This window comes from Oratosquilla oratoria, chromosome 30 (assembly GCF_046742065.1).
Source record: "Oratosquilla oratoria isolate Oo_2021 chromosome 30, ASM4674206v1, whole genome shotgun sequence".
NCBI lineage: Eukaryota > Metazoa > Arthropoda > Malacostraca > Stomatopoda > Squillidae > Oratosquilla > Oratosquilla oratoria.
The window spans coordinates 7566610-7583481 of record NC_134806.1 but is presented as its reverse complement, the minus strand read 5'-3'; the positions used below and the strand labels follow the sequence as shown (position 1 = coordinate 7583481).

The 16872-nt window shown below is 41.2% G+C and overlaps 1 protein-coding gene across 5 annotated transcripts in view; it reads right to left on the bottom strand.

Moving 5' to 3' along the window:
• The window catches only part of scaf6 (SR-related CTD associated factor 6), a 276422-nt gene that overhangs the window by 36106 nt on the left and 223444 nt on the right, over window positions 1–16872 (bottom strand). For all 5 annotated transcript variants that reach the window (XM_076212514.1, XM_076212515.1, XM_076212518.1 and 2 more), the window contains 2 exons: window positions 14004–14265; window positions 2419–2601 (listed from right to left, as the gene is read on the bottom strand). In XM_076212514.1, the coding sequence (XP_076068629.1) occupies window positions 2419–2601; window positions 14004–14265 (445 nt within the window). The remainder of the gene's footprint in view (window positions 1–2418; window positions 2602–14003; window positions 14266–16872) is intronic.

The window sequence follows — 16872 nt, the reverse complement described above, 5'->3', positions numbered from 1 at the left end:
AAAGTTGGTCCCAACACTTGCAAACCTGACACATGAACAAAGACAGGTCGAACTGGAATTGCCAACCCTAGAACAAAGAAGAGAACGAGGGGACCTACTAACCATCTACAGAATTACGAAAGGAAAATGCTTTGATAGAGAGGAAAAACAAGAGGACATGCAATGAATCTCAAAAAGGATAACTACAGAAGAAACCTGAAAAAGAACAGATTCCCACACAGTGTGATAGATATATGGAACAAATTGGATGAAGAAATAGTGTGTGCAAACACAATACAAGAATTTAAGAACAAACTTGATCTTGTGAGATACAAAAACGGGTCACCACGAGCATAGCTCCCCTTCCTGTATAATACAACTAGGTAAATACATGACAGATTAATTTCTCTAAACCTGTTACATTTATATTTGTCCCCTTTTCACTTGTATTGAGTAACTATAAATGCGCTCCTCCAGTCTACCAGAACATTTTCTTCCTTAAGGCACATATTAAACAATCTCACCACCCATTTCACTATAACTACTCTCTTCATCATGTATTCCACATGATAACCATCTAATCCAAGTGCTTTACCAATTTAATTTCTTTCAACACTTTATGTATCTTTTACTATAAACCTTTTATTCTCCTGTCCTATCATAGTCATTTTCCTAGCATCTCCCACTACCACAATCAAAAGCTTCCTGATTTTCCTCAACATTAATCATATCCACCTTCACTTCCACTAACATCTGTCTATCTGCACTCTTTATCTCACCCCGCTTGCCTCCCATCACTCTTTTCACATCCAAAATGTGCTCTCATTCTTTTTAAAATTCTTCATTAAATACATAACCCCACCTCATATCCATTTTCCTCTTGGCCTTCCTCACCTTGCATTTTCCTTCCATTCTCTTTAGTTTATCTTTCATATGCTTCCCCATTTCTTCTTTGTGACCATTCTTTATATGCTTCTTTTCTAGCACCACTGCCTTCAATTCTTCATCCCATTATTCATTGATTCTCCTGTTCCCTCCTACCCATTCATCCTCTAATACCTTCCCTTCCTTGCATCCCATATCTCTCTCAGCTTTGCCTGGTATTCTTTCTCTTTCTCATTGTAATTCCACTCCTGTCCTTCTGCACCTCATTAACTTCCTTTTCTTCATTCTCCACTTAAGTTCTCCTCTTAATTTTCCTTGCACCAGATACTGTGACAATTAACTGCCCTTACTCCTGAACACATTTATGTCCAGAACTCTTCCAAGCCTCCTTTATGGCACCTCTACATAGCACTTTTGACTAACCTTCCACCAACCACTGTGGATCACATATACTTATACTTTTCTTAAACACTGATATTGCTATCATTATTCCCTTTTCTGTATACATCCCAACATCTCTTTGCCTACTACCTCATACCTATCACATTTACTGGCTCATCTACTCAAGTATTAAGAACCCCTAACACCACATTTAAATTTTTCCCAAAACTCTTTACATACTCATTTAAATAAATTTATCTTTATACCATTCCCATAAATCTTCTTTAACATGAATTTGATGCTAGATATGGAGAACAGGAGATGAGGCTTAACAAGAATTGCTCCTTTCCTGTGTATTACAATTAGGTAAATGTATGTACGAGAACATAATGGTAACATTTTTCTCTCCTCACAACAGGGGTTTGCATGAATAAATTGTAATTATTTTTTCAATGTATAATACATGCTGTTTCTCACAAGGCAAGGTAGCTAGGCATGGGAGAGAATTCTTCATTCCCATCATTCATACTTCATGCATCCCTTTTGATCCTTCCTGGTTAGAATCACGGGATAATTACACCATATTCCTTTCCCACCATTACTGTCAGTTAATTTTATATACATACCACATGAAACAGGTTGTCACTTTAATCTATTCACTCTTCTTCAATTCACTCTGTCATTTACAGATATTCTCTTCTGTTCAAAATTGAACCCAAACTTTCATAGCTTAATTAATCTTGTTCATCCACCTTGTGTATGTATGATGTTGTGATGCATGGAAGGGGATGGGGTGGGACATAGGGAGTGGCTATGTGTGAATGTTATTTTGATGCAGCCCGAAGAGATTTCTCCCTGTCTTCTCCTTTTCTGCATGAGGGGACAGAGGGGGAGTCATTGATTAAATGAAGCGTCCTTGCTGTGGATGTGATGTGTCTTGCTGCAATGCTTCTGACCCAGGGCAGTGGGTGAGATGCAGAATGACCTGTCATCCAAAGGGAGCCAAGATAAGAAGGAGGGAAGGGTGGTGAATGGGAATGAAGTGGAGTGGGTGAAGATGAAATGGGTTGAAGTGGAATTATGTCTTTTGACTTTGGCTACCTCTCTTGTAAGGGGGAAAAATCCCTTGGTATATGTATCATTTATCACGATGCCATCACTTGTTGGACTTACCGATATCTTCGGACGGGTTGTTCTGGTTGCTTCTCCTCCTCTTCTGCAGGAGGTTCTATAACAACTGGTGAAGGAGATCTTGACTGTTCTCGGGCCCCACTCTCAAGATCTGCTTCATGCTGTTTAACTGCTTGACTCTTGTTCTTGTAGTAATCAAACAAACCAAGCTGCTCCCATCCCTCACTGATAGAAATGAAGTGTATAATAAATATTATTATCAACATTACTATAACTTTTTTTTTATACTTTATTAGTCACTAATTCTCATGGAGGTAACACAAAAGACCAAGTAAAGGCTACATTTCCAAACAGAAGTGAGAAAGTTGACAGGTTTGATGACTGGTAGTAGTGAGATTTCTCTGACCTCATTCTTGCAGGACGGACAAAGATGATTGTGATATATATATATATATATATATATATATATATATATATATATATATATATATATATATATATATATATGTATATATATACGTATATATATACACTCCTCCCTCAATTTAAGAACGCTCCATGTATGAATTTTTGCCAAAATGAAAAAAAAAAATTGTCCCAAAAATCGAAATACGAACTAAAAATTTGCCATAACGAATAAAATCCTGTTGAAAAAATGATTGTATTTTTAAATCATAAATATTAAAAAATAAAATTATTTTTACATCATAAAAAAAAAAAAAAAAAAAAAAAAAAAAAAAAAAAAAAACTGCTATATGTCCAGGTAAAAATAAAATAAAAGTGAAAATAGATACGTACATACTGAGAAAGAACCAACCGCCCAGTTTGTTATTGTTTTCAAAACAACTCCGTGTACTGCTCGGTCTACTCACTCGGTCTCGGTTAATCGTGGATTATTAGCATTATTTCAAGTGACATTGTGCCTCCTAAGTGTTATCATCTACTTTGCATATTAATATTTTATGTGCCTGTATGTAATTAGCAGAGAACAGTATTCAAGATTATGCATATTTAATGTTGTGATGACTTTATAGGGACATAAAATTTGTTAGTAAGAACCTATCTCACATAATATAATGGGTTTATATGGGAAAAAATTGCTTGATTTAAGTATATTCGATATACAAACGGTTTTTCAAGAACGTAATTAGTTTGTAAATCGAGGGAGGAGTGTATATGCAAGGTTGACCACGAAGAAAAACTATTAAAGCAGAGCGCTTTCATATATTCACATCTTCAGTACAAATAATACATAGTGAAAGGTACAAAGGTGCAGAATATAGAGGTGGGAAACAGATGTGGAGACATCCTGGTGAGAGAGGTGAGGTAGTACCCATGGACCAACTGTCCGTCCGCGTTTACAATGGGTGTGGAAATGTCCTACATGTTTACAATTTATACATCTTATAAATTTTCTTTACAAATAAAGTTTAGTTTATATTATCATTTTTCAGTGCAAATAATACATAGTGAAAGGTACAGAGGTGCAGACAATATGGGTTATAGTGCGGTCCAACTGTCTGTCTGTGCTTACAATGGATACAAAATGTCCTACATGGTTACAACTTACATCTTAGAAATTTCTTTACAAATAAAGTTGTAACCATGTAGGACATTTTGTATCCATTGTAAGCACAGACGGACAGTTGGACCGCACTATAACCCATACTGTCTGCACCTCTGTACCTTTCACTATGTATTATTCGCACTGAAAAATTATAATATAAACTAAACAGCTTTATTTGTAAAGAAAATTTAAAAGATGTATAAATTGTAAACATGTAGGACATTTCCGCACCCATTGTAAACACAGACGGACAGGGTCCTGGAGCTGCAACGTCTACGTCGTGGGACCACCCCCCAACCCCAAGAGTTGGGGGCCAATCAGCAGCAACCACCCCTGGCCATCAGCTCTACGCAGATGGCACCGATCCCCAAGGAGGAGCTACGCCTACCTGGGGGAGTACCACAATCCTTTTTTCCAACATACAATGTTACGTTTTTTCTGCACTGAGGGGTGATTTTCCGGCGATCACCCCTCTTCTTCTACTTTTAGCCGGAGATGTAGAGAGCAATCCTGGGTCCACCACAAAATACACATGCCCAACATGCTCTAAACCCATTACTTTGAGCAGACAGACAAAGGGCTCAGTTCAGTGCAATATGTGCAAAAACTGGGCCCACCTCACTTGTACAACACTTGCTGACACAAACCAATACACAAACACTTGGACATGTTCTACCTGCCCTCCAGTAACCCCACTCCCACCTCCCCAACCACAGCCAACACCCTTACCCACTCCCAATTTCCCTTTGCCCTTACCCCCGATTAGTACTCCCCTTCCTTTGTCCCCAATCTCTCCTTTCCCCCCCTCTGACCCAGATCCTACACCTTCCCCACTACCACCCCAACCTCAACCCCAAACGGCAACATACAACACATACAAAACACACAACATCAATATATTACAACACAACATTGACGGTATTAACACTAAAAAACATGAACTTGAACACTTTCTTAAACAACACAACATACACATTGCGATTTTATAAGAAACAAAACTAAGACACTCACACAAAACACCATCATTTCATAATTACACCACCATCAGACAAGACCGGACTGACGGCAATGGCGGTGGACTCATCACCCTGATCCACCACTCCATCTGTTTTGTGGACACAAGTGCCACAACCAAAATTCTCCTCCCTACCACAGATAACACAACAGAAACCCAATCCATTCGTATCCGCACAGGCAACAATTCAACACTGACAATAGTTAACATGTACATTCCCCCCCAATCATCCCCCACAGTTCCAAACACCTTCAGACCTCAACTTAGCCAACTAACCTCAATCCCCAACCTGATCATGGGTGGTGACTTCAACGCCAAGTCGTCTGCCTGGTATGTCGACAACCCTGACACAGACAGAGGGCTTGATATACAGACTCAATTCGACTCATTGACTATCATGAACAACACGCATAATCATACACATATCCCATACCAAGCCCTCTACACTCCCTCCTCTCCTGATATCACCTTTTGCTCCCCCTGCCTAACCCCAACAACATCATGGAGAGTGGTCGGAGCCCTTGGCTCTGACCACCTTCCAATCATCATCACCACCAAAACAAGATGCACCCCAGCTGGCCACAGACACACTTACACCAATTACAAGAGAGCTAACTGGGAAGCCTTTACTGAAGAGACAGAACAACATTTTGAAACACTTAACAGTACACCAATCACAAACATAAACAATGCTGTGCACGCTTTTAATACAATCATACAAAACGCAGACAAGAGATACATCCCTAGAGGCAACAGAAAATCACACAACCCCAACTTCACACCAGAAATCCAAGGCCTCATCAGACAACGTGACACACTTAAACACGATACCCCCACACCTATCCCTCAAAACATAGCAGACCAAATACAAACACTAAACACTGTGATTGCCAATAAAATACATGGAACAAAAAACACAAAATTGGCAAAACTTTATCAATACACTTGATCACAAAACAAACACCAGCAAATTGTACAAAACACTCAACAGCATCACACTATCCAACACTAACACTACATGCTCTCACGCAGCAATAATCACAACAACAGATAATCTACCCTCAAACAGACAACAAGCAAACACACTCATACGTCATTTTGCACAGACGAGCCATCTTACATCTCACCCTGACGACCGACGCACCATTCGACGTAAGAAAGACTTCCCCACAGACTCAGACTATACACCCTTCATAGACAGTCAGACAAAACTCATAATGCATAATCTCAAGCACTCATCTGCCTGTGGCCCTGATAACATAAGCAACATCCACCTAAAACACATTGGACCACAAGGTATACACGCACTCACAAACATTGCAAACTACAGCTATTCACACAACACTATACCCGACATCTGGAAGCATGGTAAAATAATCACCATTCCAAAACCGAACAAAGACCCAACAATCCCAACATCGCACCGCCCAATCACACTTCTCTGCACCCTCTCTAAAGTCATTGAACGCCTATTACTTAAACTTGTCACACCATATATTCCCCTTGCTGACTCACAACATGGTTTTAGGCCACTACACTCCACAAACACTCTTCTGACAAACCTCACACCAAAAATTTAGATGGCATCAATTCAGATAGGCCCCACCACAGAACACTTCTTATAACATTGGACATTAGTAAAGCTTTTGATGCTATCCCCCGCCACAACCTAACAAATAAAATATATAACACAGACATGCACAATAACACCAAAAGATGGCTGGCCAATTATCTGGCAGGCAGGAATGCTCATGTGTCATATAATGGCCAATCATCGCACATCAGAAACATTAAGAACGGAGTACCACAGGGCTCAGTTCTATCCCCCACATTATTTAATCTATACATGCATGACTTACCCACACCAGACACCTCAGAAATACAAATCTCTTCCTACGCAGACGACATAACAATCACATGCACACATCGTAACACAGACAAAGCTGCAGAAATAATCCAGCCTTACCTTGACACACTCAACACATGGTTCATCACAAACAGACTCAAAATAGCTCCAACCAAATCTACAGCAACACTTCTCACCAACTGGACAAAAGAACACAAATACATACCTCATCTCTACATCAACAACACTCTAATACCACACACAAACACACCGAAAATTCTTGGTGTAACATACGATACATCCATGTCTTTCAAACAACACCTCACAAACATAAAAAACAAATGCACACCTAGACTTAACGCACTTAAGTCAATCACTGGAACAACATTTGGACAAAACAAAGAAACTAATATAACAATATACAAACAATGCATACGCTCAGTGATGAATTATGCGAGTCCTGCATGGGCTCCTAATCTCAGTGAGACACACCACAACACCCTTCAAATCATACAAAACAAAGCCCTAAAAACAATTACAGGCTGCACAAATACAACACCTACAGACCATTTACACCATGAAACAAAAGTCCTCAAAGTCAAGGACCACCTCGACATGAGAGGTACACAAACACTTGCTGCAGCCACCACAAACACATCACACCCGCTACACTACATAGCAGAACACCCACACACACCAAGAAACATTAAAACTACACCCAAAGACCTTTATTACGCACAGATACTCTCTTCTCTTCCTCCACAACCACCAAATACCAGCCTCCGGAAACATATTCATAATCATATCACTCACCGCTCCATTAACACACTGAAAGACAACACACTGCTGCATGCCAGACCCCCTGATAACCACCCTTCTGAATCCTCTCTCCCACGAAAGGACAGAGTTCCACTTGGCCAGACTGCGATGCGGTCACCACCCAGCACTTCTAAGCTACCAGAAGAGGCTGGACGACCGTGTTGTGAACAGCTGCCCAGGATGTAACACTTCACCCCATACCATACAACACATAATGGAAGACTGCATTAAAACAATCATGCACGCAAACAACACAACATACACTCTATAAAGGATTTGTGGGAAAACCCAGTTTCGGCTGTGGCCTTCCTTGGGGAGACGGGACTGCTCGGACAGACAGTCTAGGGAACGACAACAACAACAACAGACGGACAGTTGGTCCATGGGTACTACCTCACCTCTCTCACCAGGATGTCTCCACGTCCCCCATGTTTCCCACCTATATATTCTGCACCTTTGTACCTTTCACTATGTATTATTTACACTGAAGATGTGAATACATGAAAGCGCCCTGCTTTAATAGTTTTTCTTCCTGGTCAACCTTGCATTTCAAAGAACACACGCTTCCAGTGTTTTTCCTGCACACACACACACACATATATATATATGTATATATATATATATATATATATATATATATATATGAGAGAAATTTGCTAGTAACAGCGACATCAATCTGATCATTTTTATGACAGTCGCATGCAGGATTTGAACCCACTGCTTTCAGCCACCCGTAACATTACCTTCACAGAGCCTTAACCCACTACACCACAGTCTCTGTGGTGTAGTGGGTTATGGCTCTGTGAAGGTAATCTTACAGGTGGCTGAGAGCAGTGGGTTCGAATCCTACATGCGAGTGTCATAAAAATGATCAGATACAGGTACTCCTCGTTTAACGACCTACTCGGTTAACGACAACTCGGAGTAACGACGGACTTTCTGACAGACCAATATTCGTTTAACGTAAATCTCCCGAAGTTACGACGTCGTGTACGATAATTAAGTTGGCTGAGGCAAATTTGTATGATGTTATAAATGAACTTGTATGGTGGATATTAGCTGTGAGGTAAAGTGTTCTGAAGCTTAGGTCTACATTACCATCCTGCAAGCTGGAAAAACTACCTGGGGTACAATATATACCGGTAGTGGTAAATTTTTTGTTTCGACCATGGGCGCAATATAACAATAGAAAATTAATTATTAATTTTGTAAATTATAATGTATCAACGTAATATGTAATTTTGTGAGCGGAAATGAAAAAAAAAATGCTAAAACAAATTTCGTAAGTAACGAAGTCATGTCCTGACGAATGGTACACCATGTTTGTTATGATAGATGCCGATGTCGAGGAAATGAAAGGATGATAAATTCGCCTAACCTAAACTAAACTAACCTAACCTGTGTTTGATAAATCATTACCTGCAAATTAAATGTCATCCGGCTCGTCCTCATTGTTGTCGTCGTGAGAGACGTTGGCAGACGACAAGATGGCGTCCCGATCCTATGCTACCGACTTCGTTCATTAGCATATTTTCTTGTAGCATGGTATTTTTTACTTTCATTTCCGCCCACAAAATTGCATATTACGCTGATACACTTTAATTTACAAAATTAATAATTAATTTTCTATTGCTATATTGCGCCCATGGTCGAAACTAAAAAAATACCCTGGTATTCAATATGGAATGTCAGCATACGCGGATTTGGTCATATACGGTAATTTTGGGAACATAACCACCGTAAATAAACAGTAAATAAAGCTTTAATGTACTGTATAAAAGAGGGAAAATACACGAAAATAAAGATACATGTATTGCTGGACATTGTACATACGGTACATGTACATATATGTATACAATTTCGCTTAACGACCAATTCGGTTAACGACGGCGCGCTGGTCCCAATTGTCGTCGTTAAACGAGGAATGGTTGTATATATATAAATACACACACACAAACAGAAAAATGTAAGGATCAACCAAAACTTTATAGATATGAGAATGGTAAATTGAAAAACAAGCAAAACAGGGAAATTATGCCAGGGGAACATGGAATACTTAGGAGATATAGAAATGGCTGAGGTCATGAATAAACCTTTCAAATTGGTTTTCACTAGAGAAAAAGTATGGCACCGGGATGAAGGGTGAGAAGTGAAATCCCTCCCCTATGGAAGATAATAGCAACACTAGCTGAAATATATATATATATATATATATATATATATATATATATATATAGAGAGAGAGAGAGAGAGAGAATCTATCTCACAAGCCCTCATGTCTAGACCCATCACTGTTCATACAACTGTCTTCTTCCTCACTGAGGGACCAATGACAGGCAGTTGATTGTGGTGGTCCTGCAAGGTCAAAAACAAAGTTATCCACTTTCATAATCTGTTAGCCCCTTCACTGGCAAGAGGTGCACCCAAGGAACACAATCCATGGACTGGGCCCAATATTTCTCTCTCTATCAACTTCAACATGGAAGTTAGTGGGTGAGGGATGGGGGGTTAGGGAGTAGTTACATGTGAATGATATTTTGATGCACACCAAAGGGATTTCTCCCTGTCTTTTCTTTTTCTACATGAACAGACAGAGAGGGGGGCTGCTGACTAAATGAAGTGGCCTTGCTGTGGATGTGCTGTGTCTTGCTGCATTACTTATGATCCACAGCAATGAGTGAGATGTAGGATGACCCATCATCCTGGAGGAGCCAAGAAAAGAGGGAGGGAGGGAGGGATGGTGAATGGGAGTGGAGTGGGTAGGGATGAAATGGGTGAGAGTGGAATCATGCCTTTTGACTTTGGTTACCTCCCTTGTAAGGAGGGAAAAAAGCCTCTGTATTACTAATATCTTTTCACACATGAGAGCTAATACTCAGCAACTGTTCTCCAGTGACTGCTCCCCTCCTTCTGCTACTTTCATCCAGTGACACAAACTGTCTACACCAATACAACACCAACAACATTTCAAGGTTTCTTCATAGAGGTCTGTGGGAGGGTCTAAGGATTGTTGCTAGCCATGGTGAAACTACTGGTTTTCCATTCTGTGAAACTTGAGGCAACAACTGTCATTATTATTATTCTTTACTGGGGTATTGGCTGCATGTTATTGTGGCAGTTGATACTTTAGGGTCTATATGGGGTGCCCCTATGGACCAAACCCACACATCATTTTGTCTGTGATAGAGGAAAACTCTGTTCATAGAGAAATCATGACACTTTTATACTACGACTGTCCCTCCGTTATGCTGTCCCCCAACCACATTACTGTCCTGTACCATTTCTCTGAATATTCATTTCCTTTTTTTGCCTACCCTGTGGTGGGGGAAGAGAATGCTACCACAAAGTCTTTCCACTTGAGTCGTAAGAGGCGAAAAAAACGGGACGGGGGATGGGATTAGGCTACTACCTGTAGCCTCAAAGGGGACATTCCTAAAAAAAAGTAAAGGCATTAGAGGGTCTGGGAGTTTTCTAACCAGTACCCTAAGGTTTGGGTCTTTTAATATGCATGGATGTGGTACAGATGAGAGTAAGAGAGAAGAGATAGGCAGTATGTTTGTGAGAAGAAAGATGGATGTCCTGGCTTTGAGTGAAACTAAAATGAAAGGGAAGGGTGAGTGTGAGTTTGGGAGTGTGGCTGGGAGGTACTCAGGAGTGAAGAGGGGACAAGGGAGAGAAGGGGTGGCTATACTAGTAAGTGAAGAGATAAGTAAGCATGTAGTTGAGTGGAAGGAGGTTTCATCAAGGTTGATGTGGATGAAGGTGAAGCTGGGAAGGGAGAAGTGGGTTTTTGTAAGTGTGTATGGGCCTGGTAGTGAGAAGAGCGTAGAAGAAAGGGAGGCTTTTTTGGTAGATATACATGAGTGCATAGAGGGATTAGGGAGAAATGTTGATGTAGTTGTATTGGGAGACCTTAATGCTATGGTATGAAATGAACCAATAGACAGAGTGATTTGGAAATATGGAGTTCCAGGTAAAAATCGTAGTAGAGAATTGACGGTGGAGATGTGTCTTGAAAGAGAGTTGATGATAGCAAATACAGTGTTTAGGAAGAAAGTCAAGCATAAGTACACATGGGAGAGGGGGGTGGATGGAAGGGTGGCAGATAGAGTGTTAATGGACTATATAGTGGTGACCAAGAGTATGGTAGGAAGAGTTAAGGATGTACATGTACTAAGGGGAGAGAGTGGGGGAATATCAGATCATTTTCTGGTAGAAGGTAAATTGAGAATGGAGAGTAGGTGGAGAAAGAGGAAAAGGGCAGAAGGTAGGGAGATACTTAGAGTGAACTGCTTAAATGAGAAAGAGTATAAGAAGCTGAGAGAGGAGTGGGAGGGAGTGAAGGATAGAGTAGAACTAGGAGTGAAGGAGGAATGGGGATGGTTTAAGGAGGGAGCCATAAGGTGTGCAAAGATGGTGTGTGGAACAAGGAGGACGGGAGGAAATAGAAGGAAGGGTAGTGAGTGGTGGGATGAGGAAGCAAAGAAGGGTGTAGAAGAGAAGAAACAGGCATTCATAGATTGGCTACAAATTAAGACGAGGGAATTGTATGAGAGGTACAAAATAAAGAGAAGGGAAGTTAAGCATAAGATAAAGGAAGCAAAGAGAAGAGCAGATGTGAAATGGGGTAAGGGTATGACAGAAAATTTTGAAAGTAATAAAAAGATGTTTTGGAAAGAAATTTAAAGAGGAAGAGGAGGCGAATCAAGTAGAGAAGAAAAGGTAAAAGGTGCAGATGGAGAGATGATAATGGAAGAGAAGGCATTGAGAAGATGGTGGGCAGAGTCTTTTTGGGGAGTTGCTAAATGTGAAGGAGGATAGGGAGGGAAAGGTAGTTGCAGTAGGAAGCGCTAAGAAAATGAAAGTGATGAGTGAGGAAAATGGAGTGCCTGTATAGTTCCATTATACAAGGGAAACGGGGACAAGTGTGAGTGTAGTAGTTTCAGAGGGATCAGCTTGTTGAATGTAGTTGGGAAGGCTTATGGAAGTGTCTTGACTGAGAGGATTAGGAGAGGAACTGTGGTTTTAGGACTGGTAGGGGTTGTGTAGATCAGATTTTTGTGGTAAGACAGGTATGTGAGAAAGCTATAGGAAAAGGTGAGGATGTTTTTTGGGCTTTTATGGATCTGGAAAAGGTTTACGACAGGGTAGACAGGAAGGCACTGTGGGAGGTATTGCAGATATATGGGATAGGAGGAAATCTGTTAAGAGCAGTCAAGAATTTTTACGAGAGTAGTAGAGCTTGTGTTAGGATTACAAATGGAGAGAGTGAATGGTTTGAGGTAAAGGTGGGACTGCATCAGGGATGTGTTATGTTGCCCTGGCTGTTCAATCTATACATGGATGGGGTGGTGCGAGAGGTGAATGCAAAGGTAGTGGGTCAGGGGTTGGAGATGGTTAAAGAAAATGGAGAAAAGTGGGAAATAAGCCAGTTGTTGTTTGCTGACGACACTGCGCTTGTAGCAGGATTAGAGGAGGGATTGAGGAAGTTAGTGACAGTTTGAGAAGGTGTGTGAAAGAAGGAAGCTGAAAATAAATGTGGGCAAAAGTAAGGTGATGAGATATACAAGGGGAGAGAGTGACAGCAGGCTGGAAGTGAGCATTAACCACTTCCATACGGTGACGCCTACGTAGGCGTCATGAGGAGCAAGTGGGTACGCGATGATGCCGACGTAGGCGTCTTGATTATATTTATTGTAGTCGTACCTACGTAACCTCCATTCTCTCTAAACTGGCTTCATCATATTTTCTATGGTTATCAGAATTCATGGGTGAAAGAGAACGAACAATTGAGCACTGACTTTATTTTTTATAATGCGATTATTATGATGCAACATCGCACGTCGGGCAGCTAATGCTGCCAGACATGCGATGTGCCCCGGAGTGAAGTGGTTAAGTGTAGTTGGGAAGGCTTATGGGAGGATCTTGATTGAGAGGATTAGGAGAGGAACAGAGGAAGTAATTGGTGGAGGGGTGGAGTGGGGGTGGAGGTAGAATGTAGATTAAGAGAAATGAGTAAATACCTTGGTGGATTAAAAAGTGAAATGAGAAATAGACATCTGTGAATGGATGCTAAGAGGAGGTTATATGAAGGAGTGATTGTACCAACAGCACTGTATGGTACAATTGTTATTCTTCAGTTTCATTGACTGGAATCCTTGGGCCCTCACACCAGTATCAGCCCCTCAGGTATTCATCTCCAGATGGAAGTAACAAGGTTGATGGATTTTGAAATTAGGCAGCAGGATGATGATTCTTTCCACTGTCCATCTTGCAGGACCACCACAAACAGGTATCTATCACGGATCTCTGGATACAAGTATTACACTATAATGTATAGTGATAAGCAAATAACATGTTTCTGACATTATTGTACATACCTATTTCTTGGTCTTTCGTGTGAAGGTGGAGCATAAAATATTTCAACAGCCCGCAGTAGCCGTTCACTCGGTGGCGTTGGTGGAGGTAATCTCAAGTCCTTTGGGTCCAAAGGTCGATATTTGTGGTCTTCTGCTTTAACCAGGGGTGCCATAAGACCAGCAGGTAATTCATAGTATGGCAATGAAGGTACCAAGTTCTCCTTTTGTTCTTCAATTGGGAAACCAGGAGGAGGCTTGCTAAAATCAACCACTGGTGGCAAAGCTGGTGGGGGGAACAAAATAGAGCAAAATTTTACATATAAGACCTCTACCAGATGTTACTAAGGATAGAATTAAACTCTGCAAATACCATTTCCTTTGACACACTCTTAGAAGCTTTGCCCACAGCGATATGAAAAGTTGTAATACAAACAAAATACAATAAATAATGAACAAGGCCCAAATAGCTGTATCATATAATATTGTCTGTAAATGAGAGAGAGAAAAAAAAAATATATATATATATACAGTAAACCCTCAATATAATGGACGATATGAGGATAGGGGTATGTTGTTATATCTGAAGATCTGTTATAACTGAGGATCTGTTATATCCAATGGAAATACCAGACAGATCCATTATATCCTGAAGTTTCTCTGGTATTAGAAATTAGTAGAATTAGAAATTACAGTAAACCCTCAATATAACAGATGATATAGGGATGGGTCTGTCATTATATATGAGGATCCCTTGCTATAACGGATGAAAATCCGTCATAGTGAGGGTTTGTCAAGTCAGATATTTTGTCCGTCATATCTGATATCCGGTATATCGGGGGTTTACTGTATACATATACATATATATATGTATATATACACACATAGATATACCAAGGCTTTTTCCCCCTTACAAGGGAGGTAGCCACAAAGGAAAAGGCATAAAATCATTTCCACCCATTCTATCCCTGAATACACTCCACACCCCTCCACCCTCCCTCTTATCTTAGCACCTCCTGGATGACGGGTCATCCCTGCACCTTGTCCACTGCCCTGGGTCAGAAGCAGTGTTGTAAGACACAGCACATCCACAGCAAGGCCACTTCATTAAATCGGCGACCCCCCCCTCTCCGTCCCCCCATTGCATAAAAGAAGACGGGGAGATATCCCTTCAGGCTGCGTCAAATTTTGCTCACACATACTACCTCACCCCCATCCCCCTGCCCATTCCACCTCATGCAATCACAAAATCATCCATACACAACCATTCTCCATTCACCCCTGTCTTCTGTCCTCTCCTGTCCTTCCTCAACAGACATTCCCCTCTTCCCCAAAGCCCCCTTCATCCCATTCATCCACCTCATCCTAGGACGTACCCTCATGTTCACTCCCTCCACATCTGCCTTGCATACCTCTTTTACTAGTCTTTCTTCACTCATTCTTTCCATGTGTCCAAAGCATCCTAATATTCTTTCATCAACCCTATCTCCAGCTCCTTTTCCACCCCTGTTCTCCTCCTCACCTCATTTCTCACTCTATCTAGCCTAGTAACCCCCATCATACTTCTCAGACACCCCATCTCAAACACATTCAAACTCCTTCTCTCTTTCTCTCTTATGTTCCATGTTTCTGCCCCATACAGTGCTGTTGGTACAACAACTCCTTCATACAGTCTCCTCTTAGGATCCATTCCCAAATGTCTATTCCTCATTACACTCTTTAATCCACCAAGGCATTTACTCGCTTCTCTCAATCTACATTCTACCTCCACCTTCACTCCACCTTTTCCTGCCACATTTGCACCCAAGTATCTAAAACTATCCACTTCCTCCAGTCGCTCTCCCTTAATGCTCACTTCCAGTCTACTGCTACTTTAACCCCTTGTACATCTCATCACCTTACTTTTACCCACATTTATCTTTAGCTTTCTTCTATCACATACTCTCCCAAACTCTGCCACCAACTTCCTCAATCCCTCCTCCGATCCTGCCACAAGCGCAGTGTCGTCCGCAAACAACAGCTGGCTCACCTCCCACTTTTCTCCATTTTCTTTAACCATCTCCAATCCCTGACCCACTACCCTTGCATTTACCTCTCGCACCACCCCATCCATGTATAAGTTGAACAGCCAGGGCGACATAACGCATCCTTGACGAAGTCCCACCTTTACCTCGAACCACTCACTCTCTCCATTTCCAATCCTGACACAAGCTCTACTACTCTCATAAAAAATCTTGACAGCTCCCAGAAGCTTTCCTATCCTATATATCTGCATAACCTCCCACAGTGCCTTTCTGTCTACCCTATCATAAGCCTTTTCCAGATCCATAAAAGGCCAAAAATCATCCTACCCCTTTCCTATAGCTTTCTCACATATCTGTCTTACCACAAAGATCTGATCTACACAACCTCTACCTGTCCTAAATCCACACTGTTCCTCACCAATTACTCCTTCTGTTCCTCTCTTAATCCTCTCAATCAAGATCCTCCCATAAGCCTTCCCAACTACACTTAAGCTAATCCCTCTGAAACTACTACATTCACACTTGTCCCCTTTTCCCTTGTAAAGAGGAACTATACAGGCACTCCTCCAGTCCTCCGGCACTCTACCCTCTCTCCAGCAAACATTAACCCCTTCCATACGGTGCCGCATACGTAGGCGGCATGAGGAGCAAGTGGAGACTCGAGGCTGCCATATTAGCGTCTTGATTATATTTATTGTAGTTGCCCCTGCGTAATGACATACTCTCTAAACTGTCTTTAATCACATTTTCTATGGTTATCAAAATTCACGGGTGAAAGAGAGAATGATCGATATAAGCGGTGACTATACTTTATGATGCGAGTATTATTACGACACGTCGTGCGGCTGGCAGCGGCTGCTGACCGCGAG